This window comes from Vipera ursinii, assembly GCF_947247035.1.
Source record: "Vipera ursinii genome assembly, chromosome: 4".
In the NCBI taxonomy this organism is placed as follows: Eukaryota; Metazoa; Chordata; class Lepidosauria; order Squamata; family Viperidae; genus Vipera; species Vipera ursinii.
In genome coordinates this window covers 89,535,377-89,553,307 of record NC_139514.1, presented here as the reverse complement: position 1 = coordinate 89,553,307, position 17,931 = coordinate 89,535,377, and the positions used below count along the sequence as shown (strand labels likewise).

Genomic DNA, 17,931 nt, shown 5'->3' with positions numbered 1-17,931 from the left:
CCCGCCAAACTGCCGACCTTCTGATCGACAAGCTCAGCGTCCTAACCCACTGAGCCACCGCGTCCCATATATATATATATATATATATATATATATATATATATATATATATATATATATATATATGTATGTATGTATATAGTAACTTGCTTACGAAGTATACACACACACACACACTTTATTAATATTAATACTTTAAGTAGCCCTTGTGTGATTATATGAAGATAATGATAAGAGGTACTATTTCCATCTTAATCTACTTCTACCTATCAAAACTATTTGTAAAATCACAACTCTAGTGTTGGAATAATTAATTCAATATAAAAAAATATTTCAACAAGACATGTAAAACCATGGATTTGAAATGTAATTAATAATAATTATAAAGTTGGAAGGGACCTTAAAGGTCATTTAGCCCAACCCACTGCTCAGGCAGGAAACCCTATACCATTTCGGACAAATGGCTGTTCAGTCTTTTCTTAAAAACTTCCAGTGTTGGAGCATTCACCACCTCTGGAGGCAGGTTGTTCTACTGGTTAATTGTTCTAACTGCCAGGAAGTTTCTCCTTAGTTCTAGGCTGCTTCTCTCCTTGATTAGTTTTCATCCATTGCTTCTTGTCCTGCCGTCAGATGCTTTGGAGAATAGCTTGACTCGTTTTTTGTGGCAGCCCCTGAGATATTGGAACACTGCTATCATGTCCCCGCTCATCTTTCTCTTCATTAAACTAGACGTACCCAATTCCAGGAACCGTTCCTCATATGTTTTAGCCTCCAGACCTTTAATCATCTTTGTTGCTCTTCTCTGCACTCTCGTCTCAACATCTTTTTTACATCGTGGTGACCAAAACTGGATGCAGTATTCCAAGTGTGGCCTTACCAAGGCATTATAAAGTGGTATTAGTACTTCACGTGATCTTGATTCTATCCCTGTTAATGCAGCCTAGCGCTTTTTTGGCAGCTGCAGCACAGTGCTAGCTCATATTGAAGTGATTGTCCACTAGGACTCCGAGATCCCTCTCACAGTTACTATTATTGAGCAAGATTCCCCCTATATTATACCTGTACATTTGGTTTTTCTTGCCGAAATGTAGAACCTTACTTTTTTCACCATTGAATTTCATTTTGTTAGATAGTGCCCAGTGTTCAAGTCTGTCCAGATCCTCCTGTATCTTAAGCCTATCTTCCTGAGTGTTGGCTATTCCTGCCAGTTTGGTGTTGTCTGCAAATTTGTTGAGTTCCCCATCTATCCCCTCGTCCAAATCGTTGATGAAGATGTTGAAGAGCACTGGGCCCAGAACAGTCATATTCTGATGTGAATACATAGTATGTATTACTTTGAGAAAACTGTCATGTATCATGCAAATAATTAGGTCACAGATACCATGTCACCAGGCAAACTACATACTGTAATTTGTGTCATACTTGTCATAACACAACTGATGCATGCTACGTAATCAATGTCCTTTATGCAATTATATCAACCAATTATGATTTTGTAAATAGAACTCTTGAGTTTTCCCCCCAAAGAATCTCCCCATCTTCCAATTAAGCAGAGAAAGAGATTCCAACTTTGTTTATTCTATGATATGCGGGGGATTTTTAAATGAATGAAATTTAAAATGCATGTAAACGGTATCCTCATATACTGTATAAGAGACGAAATCTTGAAAATGTTTTATTAACATCTTGTTATTCATGGAACATTTTAAATGAAACCCTACTCTAATGCAGTACTCTAGTAACATGACCATAAGCCTAAAGTCAAACCACTACATTTTATCCATTTATTTGTATCCTGTCTTTATTATTTTTATAACTAGCTCAAGGCGCTGAACATTTCTAACACACCTTCCTCCTATTTTCCCTGCAAGAATAATTTTGTGAAGTGAGTTGGGCCGAGAGTCATTGGCCCAAAGTCACCCAGCTGACTTTCATGGCTACAGTGGGACTTGAACTCACAGTCTTCTGCTTTCTAGCCTGTCTTTTGCCTTAGCCACTAGATCAAACTGACTGTAGTTTGCTGCAAATAATACCGGTAGTCAAAATAACGTTTGTAAGAACAGTTACTAGGCTTCTGCTGCAGTAGGTTGCTTATACCAATGATATTGGCATGAGTTGTAAAAGCAATAATTTACTCCATTTTTAAATTCTTAAAATGACAAACCTTCCATTTCAGCATGCTGGGAAAATTCACTGTTTACAAGAACAGAATGTAAACAGACTAGCCAAGGTTAATTCATATTCAGCAGATAACTGATAAGAAGTTTCAGTAGTTGTTTAAGGAATGTTGAGAGAGTAGATTTATTAAACAAACTTTTTTCAAGGACTCTGGGGATGTGCACAGAACACTGAAGTATATAGGATCTCTCTCTCTCTTCCTCCCTCCTTCCTCTCGATAGATAGATAGGTAGATAGATAGACAGACCAGTATATATATCTATACCATATATCTATATATCTATAGATATATTGATACACACACACACACGCAACAGAGCAATATATATAAAACTTAAAACAACAAAACAATAATTAGGGATTAGATCCAGGCTAACTGGAACATTTTCAGAATATTGTGCTCCTGGGTGCTTAGAAGTCTTGGCAAAATAGTGCCTTTTACTTGTCTATTGCTTACTGTATCTTTATTGCATTGTATTGTATCTATGGCTTGCTCAGAAATTCTGGGAGTTGAAGTCCACAAGTCATAAAGGGGTCATGGTTCCCCACCTCTGGTTTAAACCATTGCAATCTGCTCTATGTAACCTGCAACAGAGGCTTTGAGGCCTACAGAAGGCACTAACAGCTTCAATAGGATATTTGAATTAATTATACTAGCTTCTAATATGTTTGGGGTGATAATTCAAAATGCACGCTCTTATTGGTAAAATCCTGACACATTGAGTTCACAGTATTTTGTAGACTGCCTTTTCCAACATGAACCTATTGAAAAATTACCATTTTCATCTAAGACTTTTGATTAACATGGAGATGTAGGACAAGTCCAATTTTGTAGCAGCATAAAATGAAGAGAGATTTGATTAGAAATTAAATGTTGTTTAGTTTCTAGTAGACAGAATCTTTCCCAAACCCAAACAATATACAAGAAAATATTGAAATACATTTTTTTAAAAATGCTTTTCCTATGGAGGTCAATATAGATATTTTTTTATTTTTATTTTTTTATTTTAATCCCATTTATATCCCGCCCTTCTCCGAAGACTCAGGGCGGCTTACAATCTAAGCACAAATCAAATGTGCTTAGCAATAGCTAATATGAAGATCTAATAAGCCAAATACAAATAGTTTAGCTTAAGTTCTCATTTGACAGAATGCATAACAACCTATTTCATTATTTAAAGGCTTAATTTAATGAGATAGCTATATAGTACATTTTGCAAGAATCTATTGAAAAATCTTTGCACTTACTAAGGAAATAAACTGCTGGTTTTTACATTAAGCCAAGCAAACATAGTCAAATTGGTCAAAGGAACTGTGAACATCAGAACACCAGGCTTGCTACTGCTTGTCTAAAATGAGTCTTTCTTGAAAAGGAATGACAGAAAATATGAATAAAAGCAAAGAAAGGAACATTTCTTAGAATTTCTTAATATTATGGAAAAAGAAATATTAACCTGAACCAGCTAAAACAAGCCCAAGCTAGGTTTCTACATCCACTTACACAGAATGTCCTAGTTTGCTTGTGAATTATTTGCCAGGGAAATACTAATCTGTAAATTGGCTATCAGATTAGATTTTTATTTGTTCATGTAGCTATGGTGACAACTTTCAAAAAGAAGAAGTTTCAAGAAGAAGTGGTCAAATCAACAGCCATCTGATTATCACAACTAGAGATACTAGGAATTAAATCAGAGAACTCCTGCATATAAAAAAGCTACAATGTTCCTTTGAGCTGTGGTTCACCATCCCTTATGCCACTTCCTTCCCCATGCTATACCGCCATACAGTATTCCCTTTCAGTTAATCACAAAAGAAAGATATCAATGCAGGTCCATGTATCTGAAAATGAAATCAATTTTCCTGGCCACAAATGTAGAAACAGGACAAAGCCCATTGTGCTTAGTTGAAATTCATTTTCTAGAAAGATAACAGCAAGTTGATAATAATAAGGTTTGATTATTCTTTTTTTCCTTAAACTAATGAACTAACAACTGGATGAAATTAACTGTAAAATTCAAAATCTGAATCTAAAATGCAATTGCTTCCAGGATCAGAACATCATACCAGCATTATAATATATGAAAGGCTCTCAGGCAACTCTTCATGTTTTCTTCTAACTTAATATTCAAAAACTCCTTTGGGTGAATCTATCAATCACCCTTGGTTTTTTCATAAAATGTATTGGCCATAAAATGTGCTGCACAGAACAGATAAGCCAGTTTCACTCAAGGTGTTATTGTCACATACTTGTTCTTCCATCTGAAAGGAGGATGTGTTACCTCCTGCACACTTTTCCCATCCGAGTGACCCAACACAGCACAACTATGGGATCTGCTGCTGGCATGGCAGCCAGTCATATCAGAGTGCAATTTCTTCTACTGTACATTACTCCCTGTTGCTGTCATTTTGTACGCTGGGGCTAGTGAGTAACTCTGTAGGCATTTTTAAAGAATGATTAAGCAACATGCAACTAAGGGTAAAGACAAGGACAAGAAAGGCGGGGACAGGAGGAAGGGTTGTGATGCTCCACACTTACTTAAGCCTTTGAGCAATAGAAATATAATAAATACAATCGGGCTTTGCAACCACATAAAACACAAGTGAATGTCAGTAATACAAGGAAAACACTGTTAGTGTTTTTAAACAGAAATGGAAAAGGCCACAGCAGAAACATCTATTTTTTGTAAGACTCTCTCTCTTAGAATATCTGTCTACACATATATAAACACACATACACACCCTTTCCAAAATAGTGGTTTCCTGCTCTTGGATAATGCCTAAAGGCACAACTGTAATTCATAGCCTAATAACAGGCTACATTGAAATTTCTTAACTTTTAACTCCAAAGCTAGTGGCAACTTGTATTGAACTTCAAATGCAGTTTTCATCAGAAAGGCATTTTTAAAGGGAGAAAAAAGGAGAAATGTAGTGGAATCAATCAATCTATCTATCTCCATCCATCCTTTTAAAGAGATAAACCCAACATCATAGTTAGGCCTTTATCAATGTTTTCTTTAAGAAACAGCCTCACCCAAACTGTGGTTTTCCTGAAAAATGACCCAAAACTGTGAAGTTACTGTATACATGCACAGGAACACAACTGTGGCCTGTATTCGTGCAGCCATAAAGCCTAAGATAATGCACTTTTGCAACCAACTCTGTTAGCATATCAATTTGCATGAACCTCTTGTAATGCAGTTTAACAGACATTTCCTGAGCTGCACATAGATCATTGCACATGAACAGATCACTTTGCAATTAAGATACAATATATCTTAAGTAACAACAGCTGCCTGCAATTAGTGCAGGTTCGCATCCCACCAGGCTCAAGGTTGACTCAGCCTTCCATCCTTCCGAGGTAGGTAAAATGAGGACCCAGATTGTTGGGGGCAATTTAGCTGACTTTGTAATAATGCCGCTTGGGGTGTGTGTGTGAAAGCCCTAATAAGCAGGCATATACATAGAATGAAGGCTACTGCTATGTTTGTAAGCTGTCCTGAGTCTTCGGAGAAGGGCGGGATATAAATGGAATTAAAATAAAATAAATAAATAAATATCTCAAAGAAGATAGACTGTTGGGTTTAAGGGAAAATCAGGGCCAAAAGGAATCACAAGTTTTGTGAACAAACTTAATGTTTTCCCAGAAATGTAAATTGCAAGGAAAGGATGACCAATGCAACTGCAGAATACTTCCAAGATGCACCAGAATTTTTTCAGGCCACTTAAATGTTGACTTGAAGATTAGACCTGAGATGTTTAATGTTCCCCAAAAATCTGTAACATCATTCTTATTCTAATATTTGAAATACACACACACACTTTGTATTATATTCAGTTTATCTAGTCATTCATTTTAAAAAAACACAACCCAAAGATAAGAGCAATAAAAACTAACTCATAATGAAAAACAGTTTTAAAAATTGATTTAATATTAAAGACAAAATATAAACAAGCTTATCTAAATTTCCATACATGTGAGCTATATATCTCCCACCATTAAAGAGCTTGGGTTGGCAAAATGATCATTATTATTCTTTTCTATAAAATAAAAACGGAGAAATATCAAATCTTATGCTATTATGCTGAGAGACTATTTGAACCTGGCTCTCTCTTATATGTCTAATACAACAAACGCAGGAATGCCACTTCCCACAATTCTTTGCAACAGACCAATCTGGTTGAAGAACTGAATCTAAAATGTTTCAAGGCTCCCGGGTTGCCTTTCATTAGTCTACATATTATTTATTCATTTATTAGAATTAAATCCTGTTCTTTTTCTCTGGGAGTTCTCTCTTCATTTTATCTATACAAGAACCCTGTGAGGGAGAGTAAGCTAGAGAGAGTGAAGTCAATGGACTATCAATATATGTTGGTTGCCAAGCAAGCAATCGTGACCACATGACTGCAGGGATGCTATGAAGGCCACAACTTCAAGAAACATCCTTCTACAGCAGTGTCTTAACTCTGAATGTTGCCGAACCAGTGGTTGGTAAATGAGGACTATTTGTATGTCAAGCTGTATTGGAATCCTCCTTGTAACATGTCTCACAAGTGCTTGTTTGGCTGCAAAAAGATTTCACTTCTAGGGACTGGGGGGAAAACCATGGTGATTGTGGCTACCAGTAAATCAGCTATCCTTTAAGATTCCTGAACTATTTTTTTAATGAGTGTCATTTATTTTGGCAGGCTACTTTTTATTACTACCATACCACAAATAATTTTGCGATTTTATTATTGATATTAAAGAATCATGCAAACTATAGTTCTACTGACATTCAGAGACGCTTCCTTTCAATTAATGCCTTTGATAACATTTACTCAGAGTTCTTTCTTTTCTTCTTCTTTAAATTGTAGGATAAGGGGCACTAATTATGATCCAAAACATTGAGTTCATTTTAAAAAGGTTACAGGACTTTTGACTGACCTCTATTTTAAAAGTAAATATTTTAAAAGAGTATATTGTATTAAAGAAGGTATTCAATTTTTGGACTCCAGCCCATATCACAAATATTACTTTTTTGTTATCTTCCCACTGTAAGTGGTTTTACTGCATTCTTTTGTCAGAAGCATTTCAATAAAAATATCCAATCCAAAAAGAAAAAAAAAGAAGAGCGTGATCTAACAAGCAAAACATCTTTTTTAAAAAACAAAATCTCCTCTCAAATAATAATTAACCCCATTCAGCTCCCTAAAGGATGCCTTTCTTTTGCTGCAACTGTGTTTTAATGACTAAGAATTAATTTTTAAAATATTGTCCAAAACTAAAACTTTGTGAAGAAAGGGAAACTGTAATCCAAGGTCTGTGGCCACTTTCTACTGTCATTTGCTAGTACTTCCGTAGCATTTAGGTTAATGAACAAACTAATGAGCTTCTTTCCAAAAGCTCTTTCCCCTTAACTCCACCTAAAAGTATCTGCTTCATGACTAATTCCAATCATGCAGGTCTTGCAACTAACATTCTTACAATCCACCAACCTGTAGTGATAATTTTTGCTAAAATGATTGCAAAAATAAAACACGTGCTGAGCTCTTGTTAACCATTAATACATTTTTCCTAGCACTCACCTTAGCTTCTGCTCAGGTAACTCCTGAAGACCCAGGCTATCTGGGCGATCCCGTCTTCGCCTGTATAGACCTGAATGAGATAATTCTTTCAGCTGCAACGTAGTCATTCCGCTCTACCCTGTTCTCCCCGCAGAAAAGTTTCTGCTGAATGGCAGCACAGCTGCCAAGATGCTTGGAAAAAGTATGTGGAGCAGTGTGTCTACACACCTGCACAGACCAGCACTAGAACTCACTTTACACAGGCAGTTGCTGAGCTGCTTCCTGTTTCTCATAGGTACACACCCTCTAGAAGAGCACTGTGTTTCCTTTTAACAGCAAGTCTTTTATCTAAGGGATGCTCGGAGGATAAGCTGAGGGCAACTGCAAATCAGGCCAGTAACTGTGCTAGAAGACTGCTACAAACCAGCAAAACTAGCAGCAGCAAAATGTCTTCAATTCTATTTCTGCTTCTCACAATCAGACAAAAATCTCAGCCAACTAAACTGTTCCCTATTTTGAATTGCAAGAAAAGGAAACATGGGAACACTTTATTGATCTAGGGAAGATTTAAGTCTACCTGTATTGATCTGATCCATCAAAACTGAAGCCCAGTGTAATTAAATCTAGAATGAATTAATCTGATCAGCTAAAATAGAAGCAAATGAAATGAATGGATGGAAACTTTTTTTAACTTTTTCTTCAACGTTCTTTCAAAATACAAAATACCAACAAAAAAACCACACCAAATTGGGAGGTGGGTAGAAGGCAATTGTGTCAATATTCTGGTTCTGCTTAGCAGCATCCAAAGTTGTACCATCTATAGCCTATCATTTTTCTGTGCTTTGGAACAAAGTCCACAGGAGTCTATGGAAACTGGAAGGAAATAAAAGGGTTTCCTGCCAAAGAAACCAATAGAGATTTCCAAGTCATTTAACATTGAAACAAAGAACCAGCTCTTCTAATTTTCAATAAGATACAAATTGACTATAATTGAATCCAAAATAAAAAAACAACATTGCACCACTATCAAAATGCAGAAGCAAAATTATTTATGTTGTAAGATAATGGATTGTCCTTAAGGTACCACAAGATGGGATTTTATTAATTTTTAAAAACAATTTATAAAACTTAGGGTTTTATTCAAAGGATTCCTACAAATCAATCAATATATTTTGGGGAACTGTTCAGCGACATAAGAACAGAAGGGCAGCTCTGGTGGGACAAATCAAAGATCTGTTTAATGCTGCATCTAGTTTTGTTAAATGTCCAGTTGTCTTTTGGAATCCTCAAAGACAACATAAAAGCTATGGTTTTCCCATATCTTGCACAACTGGTATTTCCAAAGTGAATTCCTGCTGAACATGTAAGTTCTGTCTAGCTTTTAATGGTCATGGATGGATTTATCCTAAAGAAAAATAATTTATTCTTTTTTAAAATCATTAAAAAAGAAAATCCCTTGAAAAAAGCCATTAACATATTTTATAGTAACAAATATCTACATGTTGACTGACAATGAATGGCTTTGAAATCACAAAGGTTAGATTTTATCATTTTTCTGTTCCCTGGAGGGAAAAAAAATCACTTAAACACTGAATTTACTCACATATGATTAAGACCAGTGACATCTAGTGGTTAAATTCATAATAATACTCTCCATAAAAGATACTTTGGCTTTCTTTTACCAGAACTGTTATGTCTTTTTATTTCAAGTTCCTTATTTTAAACTGACTCAATGAGTTACTATGTACAGAACTCAAGAGAAATGTCATATAGCACCTTTACTATAGAAACGGAGAATACTTAGACCATACTCTTCTACAATCTATGATGTTATAATTTTAAAAGCACTAATTATATTACTTGAGAGTATCCAGAATAAAATCTGTGGAAGTAAAACTGACTACAACCTTTTTGTTTTAATAATAGTATGTCTTATTAAAGTCAAATCACATAATGCAAATTCTAATTTTTTGAATGACTGGTTGCCAAGTGTGAGATCAGCATGTTTCTGATTGTATCCATCAAATGTGGTTAGATCGTAGCTAAAATCAAAGTTGCAGTGTAGCATGGAAAAGAATTTATAGAAACTTCCAGATACAAAATGAAAAAGAACTTATGATAAGAAAACTTGACAGAAATTCCTCTTACTAAGATAAATTTTCACCTAGCACAATTTATAATGTAATTGAATATTCATAAATCTTTTATTTTTGGCAACTGGAACTTGTCTGTGCATACACCACACGCTTCTCTAGGATTTCATACCTAAACTTAAAACCTACTGGTGCTGTCAAATCAGAACTATCTTCACAGTGCATTAATATTTGAAAGATTTCATCTTAGCAAAACTCATACACTGTAGTCTGTAAGCCACAGTGCATGATCTCACATTAGGTATGAACTAACAATGACCTATTCCAACAGATTATGGTTAAAACAAAACAGGCCTTTTACTTTCCTTCTACAAAACATGACTATGTATTGAAAACTACGACTATCTCTAAATTATTTACATGTTCTTCCTTTCATGATTTAGGTATGGAAAAGCCCCCTCCCCTTCCTTACTCTTGGGTCTGATATGTGACGCTTGCCTTGGCAACAGTGGGGGGAAAAAAGGAAATATGGCAGCTGCAAATGTGCAGCTGGAGCCTCAGCCCCTTTTTACTCCCATTTCCCATTTCCTAATAAGATGGGAAAGACTTATTAAACAAAACCAGTTATTACATTCAGGGAGAGAGCTGGCAGAAATATTTTTGAGAAGACTGCAAACATGGAGACAAATGTTTTATCCCCTTTAGACCGGGGGGGGGGAGAGGGGGGAAGTTCTGCAGAGTTCCTTTCTATCTGTGCCTAAGCAAAAGATTATTATTATTATTATTATTATTATTATTATTATTATTATTATTATTATTATTATTATTATTATTTCGGTTTATATACCGCCCTACTCCCAAAGGACTCAGGGCGGTTTACAAGGCAAAATTTAAAAACAATACAATATAAAATTAAAATTAAATTAAATTAAGTCTAGCCACAAAAAATAAAATCACAATTTAAAAACATTAAACCCCTCAGTCCAGACCAGATAGCTCAGAGCCAGGTTTTTAGATCCCGGCGAAATGAACGAAGGTCGGGGGCAGTCCGGAGTTCTGTTGGCAGCTGATTCCATAGGGCAGGCGCGCCCACAGAGAACGCCCTCCCCCCGGGGATCGCCCATCGGCGATCCTTGACCGGTGGTACCCTGAGGAGGCCCTCCCTGTGGGAGCGCACAGGACGATGGGAAATTGACGCTGGGAGCAGGTGCTCCCTCAGATAATCTGGGCCCATGCCATTTAGGGCTTTATAGGTCATCACCAGCAATGATTAGCAAATCTATGGGCTGAGTCCACCAAGCAGTGTATGTACGATACTTCCTCATTTAGAAAATATATAATCTGATATAGTTAACTATTTTAAGGAAAGTCTTAGCAATTTGTGGAAGTCAGCAAATATTTTCATCAGAGGAGTTAGGTTGAAAACAACAATCCATAAATCACTTATGGAAAATACATTTGCTTCTGATTTTGAAGTCATCTCCAGTTTTTCTTTTGCATCCTGGAATAGCTTATTGGTTTTCAATGAATATTCACATATAGCTGATTCACTCTTTGTGCTAAGATATAGAAGATGATTAACTGCAACTGGAGAGACCAAGATTCCTTTCTGATTTGATGATGGTACCTGCCAGCTGAGTGAACCAATGATTTTCTCTCTCAACTCAGCCTACCTCAATGGGGGGAATAAAACAAGATGAGATGTACTTCTACGTATGAGACAAGACAGATTATATGTATGTAACCAGTGAAATGTACAAATAAATAAATAAGTTTGCGTTACTGTGATTTACAGAATAAACTACAACTGGCTGATTCAGACAATACTAGTTAAGTTTTGACACTGTAACAACCACATTATCACTTAATATGTGAATCCAGTAACTAGTTAAAGATTTAACAGTACAGTTATAAGAACAGAACATACATGGCGTACTTTAAGAAACTGTTTCTCTTTGAATAAGCAAATCACCAGAACTACTCATGTGCTTAATTATAGAATGAATGACTTTTAAAATACATTTTAAAATGCACTGCTTGTTTTTCCTTTTTTTACTGTCAAGTTTGAATAATCTTTCTCTCTTCTTCCATAGACTCTCTTCACAAATTCTCTGTTTTAGTTATTTCCCTTTTAAGGAAGCTGCTAATTAACTCTTGCATTTAATGGCAGCAAACAAGACAAGCATCCCACTGCAACAATTTAAAGGCAATTTAATGCAAGTTTCTCAAAATAGCAACATAGATCTTCATCAAGAAACGCTAAAAAATGATCAAGTACTTTATGAGTATTTTAAATATATTCTTTAAATTAATAAAAAAGTCCAACTAATCCAAAACTGCATCTGTAATAAATTTTCAGGATAAACACTCAATATTGGCACAACTCCATGACTCCCTCTTCCCTTATCATAAGCAGTTTGGGTTCTCTTCCTGGACTTCTTACATGGAAGTTTCTCTTCCTTAGCTTCAACACCACATTCTTTAATAATTTTTAGAATGTTTATGCAACCAACCAGAGGAAATGGGAAGAATAAAATCATTTCATTTCTGCTGAAACATTACCTCCGGTTCCTGAGCTATTTTCATTCAGGTTATTAAGTAATATTATATAATATTCCAGAATTGGCATTTTGCCTCTTCCCTCCCTATCCCTTTTCCTCTCCTCCCAATTAGATTGTGCCCAAAGGCAAAACTGTCCTGCTTTACTGATTTTAAATAAGCTGCTCTGGGTGTCTGTTTTAGCTGAAGTAAAACGCTTAGATGAATATGCAGGTAATATGATATCAGTTGATCCTATATCACATTGGCACTGATAGCTTGGACATTATAGTTTTTTGATAGACCGCCTCTGCTTCTCCTTTAGGCCTGGATAACGGAAATTCATGGAAAAAGAAAGAAACTCATGGAAGGAGATATTCTGGAAGAAGATAGGAAACTGGTCACGTTGCTACAGTTCCTATTATCAAATATGTTCCTATTTTTTTGCCCCAAGATGGTAGGGATGAGGCAACCCAGCTGGCAAGCTTCACTCAGTGCTTGGTTCTGGTTTGTTTTTTTGGCTTGTAGAAATCGTTTTCTTGTCTCTTTCATAATATCTTTGATTTATCTTCTTTTAGTCTCATATTTTACTTATCACACAGATCCACTATTCTGTTCCACAGCATGTAAGTTCCTGGTACGATGGGCAAGAATAAATAGAGAACCAGCCCTGAAACTCTGAAACCAGCCAAGGTAGCAAAACAATATAAGATTACGGTAACCAAGGCTTGACTAAAAAGCCTCCTAGAAAAATCCCAGTCTCCTGAAATTCAGTGAATTCAGCTTGTTTCTCTTCAGACTATGTAAATCACATTTTACTAAAGACTTCAATGGGAAGAAAGATTTGCTTGGTAATTATTCAAAGCATTTAGGTATTAATAAAAGTAAGATGGAACTTTATTAGCTTTTCCTACAAAGCCTTCCCATTTAATTACAAGGGTTTTATCCTCCATTAGAGATTGTCTGGTGATATGTGAAGGTATGAAACCACATTCTGTTTTTTTAAATAATAATGAGAACAATGATGGCTTTTCAAGTGAGGAATATTCAGAGCACAACAGTGTCAGCAGGGTGTAATGAAACTCAAATATTTTCCCCACACTCTAGATCACAGGTGTCACGAAGTATCACAACTTTTTTTGCATTGCCGGAGCTGAGGTGGGTGCGGCCTCCGTATGATGCAACCAGCCCACGGGATGGCAGTTTGACACCCCTACTCTAGATCATCTTTTCAAGTGACTCCCCCATGCATGGTTTTAGACTAAATGTTTACACTAAGACAATATGTTTTGTAGAAAGGAACAGAAATATTTATCAGTATAAAACAGCTAAAATTAAGTGAATGACATAATGATGTGTTATATAATTTTACAAAAACAAATTATTTGCTTATTTAAAAAAAATAATTCCAACAAGAAAAATCAATACATATGTATGTATGTGTTAATGCATTAGTGGTGACAGTGTATCATACTACTAACATATAACCAAGAAAAATACATGCATTGTGGGTAAGCAGTGAGCAACAATCCTGTGGGTTGGTTTCCCTCTGCTTGTGATAACGCTTCCTAATGCTATGGTAAGTTTTGCAACATCTCCCTCTGCTGATAAAACAGCTATTATGTTTCATGGCAACAAGAATCATACTAAACTGTGTACATATTTACACAATTCAATGCTTCAACCCACAGTCTCTTTTTATTTTCACATTTGATTTCCCATGATTCCCAATTAATATTCATTTCTTATGTGTCAGATTAGTTTTAACACTAAAGCTTTCCTATAGTTACAGAATCTACTTTATAAAGAGAATTGATTGATTGGTTTATGTGTTGTCAGGTAAGTGTCAACTCTTAGCAACCACATATTTTTTCAGAAATACAGAGAATATCATTCCACTTTTGCAGAAAATGAATTTTAACTATGGTAGAAGAATATTTATTTCTGGATTCCAGGGAAAGGAGATGGGGTAAATTTGCTGTTCTCCCCTTTTACCCATGGATTTCTTTAATTTCTCTTCATTAAAATCACCAAACCTCAAACACAATGAAACTGGCAAATTTACATTCACAAAAGTTTGCAACATCAACTTGCAAACATTATTGAATAAATAAGGAAATATGCAACTGTAGTATCTTGGTGGAAGGCACCAGTCAGAGAAAATTACAAAACGTGTCAGAATTAAAAGCCTTTCTTGTGAAAAAAGAGTCATGTGGCCATCTGTAAAAATATGTTAAAACAAGAAAGCAGAAAAGTATTATTTCCAACAATAAAGAAATAACAGATCAGTTGATCTAGGACAGGGGTGTCAAACTGCCGGCCTGTGGGCCAGACGCATCATCCCAAAACCACCCCCACCTCATTGCCGGCAATGGAGAAAAAGCTCTGATACGTTGCGCGATGTCACAAGTTTGACATGTGTGATCTAGGGGATTAAGAAATACTAGGAATGACATGACAGCAGTGCTCCAATATCTAAGAGGCTGCCACAAAGAAGAAAGTGGTGGTGGTGGGGGCAACCTATTCTGAAGGCAGCATGAAGCCAGAACAAGAAGCAATGGATGGAAACTAATCAAGGGGAGAACCCAACCTAGAAATAAGGAGAAATTTTGTGACAGTGAGAACAATCATTGGACCAGCTTGTCTCCAGAAGTTGTGAATGCTCTAACACCGGAGGTTTTTAAGAAGACATTGGGCAACCATTTGTCTGAAATGATAGGGTCTCCTGCTCGAGCAGGGGGTTGGTTGGTCTACAAGACCTCTAAGGTCCCTTCCAACTCTATTATTCTGTCAATTGCATTTATATCCCTCTGCAATTAGTAAAGAACTGAATATTGATTCTTGTACTCACCAAAGTATGAAGAAAGGATATAAATTATTAGCAACTATCATCATACTCCTCTTAAAATTTATTCACTTTTCTTGAATTGCTACCCCCTTAAAACAAGGAGGAAATTGTAGACTACTTTAGGCTACACCGGATTAGCAAGACACTTGTTTTAAAATATTACATGCAAGTGTAACCATAACAATCTGTGTACAAGGTTGTCACAGAAAAGCTGAAAAAAACCTAGATAGTCCATGACTTGTGACCATTTGTTTAACGACCATTCAAAGTTACAACAATGCTGGGAAAAAAGTGACTAATGACCAGTCCTCATACTTAGAAGATCATCAGAGCATCCCTGCATTTACATGATAAAAATTTAGGCATTTGGCAACCAATAAGTATTTATGGCTCGTGCAGCATCTAACATGATCATGATTTGCAATCTTCCCAAGGGGAAAGCAAAATCAATGGGGACCAAGCATGGTGATTCACTTAACAACCACAGCAAAATGTCATAAAGTTGGTCACAACTCACTTAACAACAATATCACTTAGTGATAGAAGCTCCAGTCCCAATTGTGTCATTAGTTGAGGACTACTTGTAATGTGACTCTGCCAAGTAACAAGATATTGCCTAAACGTTTCCTAGGCTTGGAATAGCTTTGAAATGATTTTAATAATTAAAATAATTTAAATACAAGAAAATCAGCACTGATATATGTATGTATGTTTTTAAAAAAATCTTCAAGAAACAAAGCTAGCCTCCCTCTTTTCTATTCCTTCTGTTCTAAAACTAGCTAGCTTTCCAATAAAAAGAGTAAAATTGGCTAGCCTAGAACTACGTTAATCTCTCTCTTGATTTTTCTGGTGGGGAATCAGAAATACTGTAGAGGAGCTGCAATACTGAATCAGGTCCTTAATAGTATTTTCTGCTTGTCAGAGAATCCTTGATTTGGAAGACAAGGGACCATTGAGTACAACCCACTTCTTAGTTAAATAATCCAAATTAAAACCATCACAACAGATGACTGTCTAGCTTCCAGTTCAGCACATAATACAAAGAATACTGGTACCATGCTACAGTTCTTCAGGAGCACCTGTGTATACTATCTGTCCATCTATCTATTTACACACACACACACATACACACACACATTCTGCAGATGTTAAGTAACATTCTAAGAGGCATAATTAAAAACACAAGATCAAGAGCTGAAGGCAGCACTGTCAAAAATAAAGGGTTTAACTGCAGTAACTCAGCCACCAGAGTCTCCTCACTTCTTTAGAAATGTCTAGATTTCCATATAAGGCTAAGGTATTTTTTTTCTAAAACAATAAGACAAAGCATTAAATAGTAATGCAAAGCATGCATATTGGAAGGCAAATTAGCTTTTTTAAAAAAACAGCTGAGGAAAGTTCCAATACTCACGATTATTATTGGTCAGTTGAGAAAAGATCTAATGAATAAATTTGATCCATACATTGCTTTAGGCTGAGCATTTAGCATTCACCAAATTTCCTTGTGGTCATTGCTGAGAGAGGTGATAAAAACCAGTGTGACTTTGCAAACCACTTCCCCATTATTTTTCATACTAAACTTAAAAGGAAATAAAGGCTCAAACTCTCTAATTGCATCAATATAATTTTCAATTACCATTTTAAAAATTGTTGACACAGGGATTTTTTTTTTTAAAAAAAACTTTCTTGCTCAAAAATTTATCTTCCTTCTCCCTTCTCATTTTTCCCCTTTATTATCACTTCCTTAGATTGCTGCCGTTAAGAGGGGTGGACAAAGATGCACAAAATACATGGGACATGTTCCAGGATCAGGAGGGAATGGACAAAAATTGGATGTAATTTCAATATGGCTGTAACTCTAAGAAAAAAGTCACAAAATGTATCAGTGCTTTGAAAACAAATTTATTTATTTATTTATTTGATTTATATACCGCCCTTCTCCCGAAGGACTCAGGGCGGTGTACAGGGCAATAAGAATAAGAATACAGGATACAAGATTTAAAGTTAAATGATTGTGCCCAACGTAGTAAGTTAGTTAAAAATGTTAAAATGGTCCAACAAACTTAGAGGGCTATGTGAAGGGGAGAAAACCTCAATGAAAGCCAAATTTTATCCAACAGTAATGGAGGATGGACGACTTCCTGATGATGATGGTCAATAGTGTGCTTGTGGGAAGCCTTGATTTATCCTATTGTTCCTTGAGGAGGGATTAAGAAATTACCTGAAGAAATTTCCTGGAGAAAATCAGAGAATTCTGGAACTGGGGTAGGGGATGTGTCTGAGGGGGACATTCGGAAACATTTGGTATCAAGGGCAGATCCTTGATGGTTTAAATTAATTACTAACTGTAAGCAGAATCTGAATTTATTAGTGAACCTGGCCTAGGATTAAAAGCCAGGCCAGTTGTCTTGGTTATAGCTTATATAACAATTAAGGTACTGTTCTAAGGAGGTAATTAACCTGTCCATCTCTGCATCAAACTGTGGACCTTTGCATTTAAAGTTGAAATAGCCCCTTCAAAAACATGTCTTAAATCAGGAGTGTCCAATCTTGGTGACTTGTAAGACTTGTGTATTTCAACTCCCAGAATTCCCCAGTCAAACATGACTGGAGATTGAAGTCCAGAAATTTGAAAGCGACCAAGATTCAACACCTCCATCTTAAATTGAGGACTTCTGTCAAAAATGATATTTTCCTTCCGAAAATTTGTTGAATGAACAGATTAACTGT

General features: G+C 35.9%; 1 protein-coding gene across 5 annotated transcripts in view; it reads right to left on the bottom strand.

Annotated features, from left to right (window-relative positions):
- Positions 1-17,931, bottom strand: part of LIMS1 (LIM zinc finger domain containing 1) — a 306,378-nt gene that overhangs the window by 40,371 nt on the left and 248,076 nt on the right. For 3 of the 5 annotated variants that reach the window (XM_083363013.1, XM_083363014.1, XM_083363017.1), the window contains exon 1: positions 7,744-7,971. The exons of the other annotated variants lie outside the window; for them this stretch is intronic. In XM_083363013.1, the coding sequence (XP_083219139.1) occupies positions 7,744-7,850 (107 nt within the window). In that variant the 5' untranslated portion in view covers positions 7,851-7,971. Of the gene's footprint in view, positions 1-7,743; positions 7,972-17,931 lie in introns of those variants that run through there. 5 annotated transcript variants of the gene reach the window in all.